The sequence below is a fragment of the Leuciscus leuciscus genome, assembly GCF_965113295.1.
Source record: "Leuciscus leuciscus genome assembly, chromosome: 10".
In the NCBI taxonomy this organism is placed as follows: domain Eukaryota; kingdom Metazoa; phylum Chordata; class Actinopteri; order Cypriniformes; family Leuciscidae; genus Leuciscus; species Leuciscus leuciscus.
Genome location: NC_138734.1, coordinates 42,401,301 through 42,405,935, shown reverse-complemented (window position 1 = coordinate 42,405,935; position 4,635 = coordinate 42,401,301). Strand labels below are relative to the sequence as shown.

The 4,635-nt window shown below is 34.0% G+C and overlaps 1 protein-coding gene and 1 long non-coding RNA gene across 2 annotated transcripts in view; one reads left to right on the top strand and one right to left on the bottom strand.

The window, feature by feature from the left end:
• LOC309507893 (uncharacterized protein) overlaps positions 1 to 3,940 on the bottom strand; it is a 313,871-nt gene extending 309,931 nt beyond the window's left edge. Inside the window, exons 1-3 of the mRNA XM_082182320.1 lie at positions 3,693 to 3,940; positions 1,986 to 2,111; positions 1,475 to 1,564 (exon numbers count right to left, since the gene is read on the bottom strand). Of these exons, the coding sequence (XP_082038446.1) occupies positions 1,475 to 1,564; positions 1,986 to 2,044 (149 nt within the window). The 5' untranslated portion in view covers positions 2,045 to 2,111; positions 3,693 to 3,940. The remainder of the gene's footprint in view (positions 1 to 1,474; positions 1,565 to 1,985; positions 2,112 to 3,692) is intronic.
• Positions 2,061 to 2,654, top strand: LOC309507965. The gene is made up of 2 exons (XR_014209328.1): positions 2,061 to 2,170; positions 2,565 to 2,654. It is a non-coding gene; the product is annotated as an uncharacterized lncRNA (long non-coding RNA).
• Positions 3,941 to 4,635: the final 695 nt, after the last annotated feature.

Below are 4,635 nucleotides of genomic sequence, written 5' to 3'. Positions count from 1 at the left end.
TTTGTTCATGTGTGAGTTCACTTTTGTACAGTTCTTCATAAAAACGAATTGCTCTTCTTCGAATGTCAGAAGGGTCTGACAACAAGACTCCAGCTTCTGAGCGTAAGACATGAATAAACCTTCTCTGTCCATTTTTTTTTTCTCCAAATTAAAGAAAATTTTTGATGGTGCATCCATCAATTCTACGCTTTGAAAACATGATCTGACCAGAGCTCCTTGTATAACTGTGTCTATAAGTTCAGCTAAAGAATTTAGAATCAAAATGGGTCAAATTTCCTGTGTCAGCAACCCCCTGAAGTTCCATTAATTCTTTCTCTATCATTTTCATTGAATAGGTTATGTCTCTCGTGAAATTGCAAGTATATTGTTGGCACAACTGTTTAATCTGAACTTTTGCAATGTCCCACCTGCACCACTGCTGTAAGGACTTGAAAGAAGATTTAAAGTAGTTCTAGTAGTTCTAAAAATATTCCAGAATTCTTTAAAAATCTCTTTAAAATGATAATCGCATAATAAATTATTACTAAAGTGCCAGTAAGCACTTTTTGGCTTAATAGAGCTCAAAGGCATTACACACTGTATCAAGCTATGATCAGAAAAGCTTACTGGAACGATTGGACAGCTTCTGAAAAAACTAAGCTGGTGTTTGAAACCATAAAACCTATCCAACCTTGCTAAAGAAATTAAGTTATCGTAAGCATCAGTCCATGTATATTGTCTCTGATTACCATGAAAATTTCTCCAAACATCAACAATCTCATGTGATTTCAATAACTGAATGAGCCGCTTTTGTGAAAGCTTATGCGGTTCAACATGATTTCTATCTAAAATGTGCTCAGTGTTGTTAATGCTGATGCTGAGGAATTACAGTTGCAACATCTCATACAATGTACCTCAAACTGACTAGTGTATCACTGAGAAACGTCCTGCTCGAGTTGTTCTTGTGATGGAGGTTTGGGTTGAATAACTAGTTCTTCCAGTGTTTCATCATCAGACTTGCGCTCGCATTGATATGGTCAAATAGACGTCATTGTTCGTTACTGTGTTTAGTTTACGGTGTAGGAAGCCTCAGGACAAGCAGAGCTGACGTTGTTATGGCAATGGGCGTTTTGTTTTCGACGCACGCTGTACACGGTAAACCAATCACAATGGACTGAGCTGTCTGGGCAATCAGAGCAGAGTAACTCGTGGAAAGGAGGGATTTAGAGAGAGCGATTCATCTGACGAGTCATTTGAGAATCATTGAAAATCTGGTGATGTGCAAATGTATATTATGAGAAAATGAAAGTGTTTTTTTACCTTTGATGCATGTAAACCTGTTGTAGGAGACTCCAAAACAACATTAGGAAACTTTAAAATAGCATAATAGGGGCCCTTTAAACTAACTGAATCGCAGGCTTGCCAGGCTATCATTACATAAAGTGCAGCAAAACTCAACATAACTACTAAAGGTGGAGAAACACATGAAATATACCTTTCAATATCTGATGGTGTTTCTTCACTGGAGTTTGGTCCACCACCTTTTGATCGGTCACTCTTCACAGACACAGAGTCTGATCTTTCACTAATGACAGAGCAGAAGGAAAAAACACTTTACTACAAGAGGTTCCTCTGCATCAATGAAGACATTTGATGTCCCAAATGGTAATTATATACAGTTTAACTTAAACTATATGAATTATTATTTCTATCTTAACCGCAGACATTAACTTTGGACACACTAGTTATCTTTTGCGGTGTTTCACATTTGATTTGCCAAAAGTTCATCTTTTTTTTCACTCCACAGAGATTCGATTGGATGCAAACAAGCTGTTTGTTCTAAAATTAATGTAAATTGTGTAAAACATTAGGAAGTTTTAAACTAAAGTTTTGCGCACAACAATAGTGAGAGAAGCACTCCTTGTTAGGGTTTTGTTCCTCACAGGGAAAAACCTGAAACTCCAGTAGTGTTTAAAATGATAGTGTGAAAACAGCTGCAGTCTTACCTCTGTTTCTCTGAGAGACTCATCTTAGAGAGAGAGTCCTTTCCTCGCTCCTCCGACATTACTGCAGCTAAACAACCAGTGCAAACAGATCTGCACTGGTTTGTAAAACAGTCAGCTCAACATGACCTGGAGATGACAATATGTTAATGAGATGCTACAAACAAGTATACTGCCATGTAGAGATCGTTCATTAATGGATAATTCACGACCAGCTGTAAATGTAATGATTTTAAAAGCACAGCATGGAAGCAAATAACCACATGACAAAGCAGAGTGCATTCAAATTGTTTCATGCACAGCTGTGGATTTCCCAGTACTGACAATTTAAAGCTGTTATTGATGTTTGCTGTGCAATATTTGACCTGAAGGGAAAATCTTTTATTTTATTTTATCACCTATACAGTTAGATCTAGCATTCTGCCTGCTTCCACGAATCAGACATGAAGATGAAGTATTGCATAAGATTACATTTATTTAAATGAATGAATCATAGCATTTATTTGAATTCATTATCGAGGATGGTGGATGGTGGGGGTTGGGGGTTGGGGGGCATATCTCTCTATTAATTGAGCATTAGAGAGAAATATAGCTAATGTAGCCATTCAGTAGTGAAGCATCTTTATTAATAAGTCGCAGGGAAGCTTTGCTATCATTGCTGGCTTAAAACTTCTCACAGCACGTCTAACCCAGATTGCACAGGTATGTCTCTAAGATGCCTGTTAAAGAACGCTTAATGTGGAAACATCTGATAAACGTCTTAATGAAAGCAGTTTTGCATACATTCTAAATCATAAACTTAATCTTAAATATTTTCTAAATGTCTAAAATCTAATCTAATCTAAATGTCTTAGAGACATATTGCAGATGAGCAACTACAACCTGCAGATGTAAATGTAGACATCAAAAAGATGTCTCTGTGATCTAGGCCTACATGTGCTATTAGGGAAATTGAAGAATATTAAGAAATGGACATTATAATTAGGCTACTGTGTTTAAAACTTGAGGCAGCAAACTGAACTCATATAAAGTTCATAACTTTCTGTATTGTAGTTTAATTTTTTTTTTTACACTCATTTATTTCCAAAACTGTTGATTACTTTATTCAGTTATTTTTCTTTTCATTTTTTATTTGATCATTGCCCCAAGTTCACAATCTATTTTATTATTTTTAAAATGGTCCTAAATTTATTTGTACATTGAGAAAAATGTATTATACACCGAATATATATATATATATATATATATATATATATATATATATATATATATAATTAATATCTGTGTGAACCAAAATATTATATTCAGCAGATTATTAGTATTAGTATTATTAATTATATTTGACGTAAACATTCACTATGAGGTTTATCTGTCTTATCTCTGAAGGTCTATTTTAAAATACTTTCGATTTCGCATTATCACAAAGTAACCGCCCGAAATGAAAAAGGAAAACCTTTCTGAAACGTATTATTCGTTTAAAATAACCCTTTCGAATAAACTTCATGTGTTAACTTTCATCGCTTTCAAAATATTTATTCGTGTAAGTTAATTTCTAGCAGCTTCTGCGTCTGTTTGGAGTAACGGGTCTATAATACTTCCGGAATAAAACAGGACTACTTTAACTTCGAATTTTAAATTACGGTGATAAACAGTATAAAATCAATACTATATTTCCCAAAAATAACTGTAATCAAGAAAGCTAAAACTTACTTGAAGTCTGAAGAGAATTTAGACTTAGATTTCTTTTCTGTCCTTCACAGTGTTCGCTTGTCACATGTAGGCTACGAGTCCAAAGCAAAGTCCAGTATCTGGTGGAAGAGATTTGTCGACTGTTCATAAACTTTGTTAACGATTAACTGCTCAATATGACTTCCTCCTTTTGCGGAAGCATGAAGCAAAGCTCGTGCTGAGAACGGTGGTGGTGATGGAGAAATGGCGCCAGGTGCACATGAAGTGTTAAAACCCCCTGTTTTCACAGGATTGTAAATGCAACACAAATTATTGTTCATTAAATTTATTCATTTTTAACATTTAGTCATTTATTTGTAATAAACACTTTAGTGGGCTATTTAAAAAGTGTTTTTTATATGTTAAATAATTTTTTTTAAAACATACGAGTTTTATAATCTTAATATTGTTTCTTATTCAAAAGTGGTTTTCTTTCGTTTAACACTTTCGGTTTCGTTTCTATAAACTCAGTGCGCATTTGCTCCTCATTCTGCCTGTCACGTGACCTTTTTTTTTATTTTTTATCCTCAAGTCTCAAAATCTACTGGTACTGTAATTGCATTAGGAGAGAACAAGGCAAGGGACGATCACACCAAATAGGCCATTGATTTGATTTAATGTAAATTAATTAATTAATAAAATCTATTATTTATTTTTTATTTTGTTGCATTCCAGTCGATATTGGGAATATGTGAACTTGTCTTTTTTTTTTTTTTTTTTTTTTTTTTTTTTTACAGTCTATGGTGTGAACACACAAAATACACATTTATAAAAGGCATATATGTATATATGTATGTAAATCTCTCTCTCTCTCTAAGTAAAGAGTTAAACTGCACACTCACTCAAATATTTTGATTTCCAACGTCATACATGATAAAACACACATTAAAAACTTTTCCCATATGGTTTGAATGTAGATTCTGGT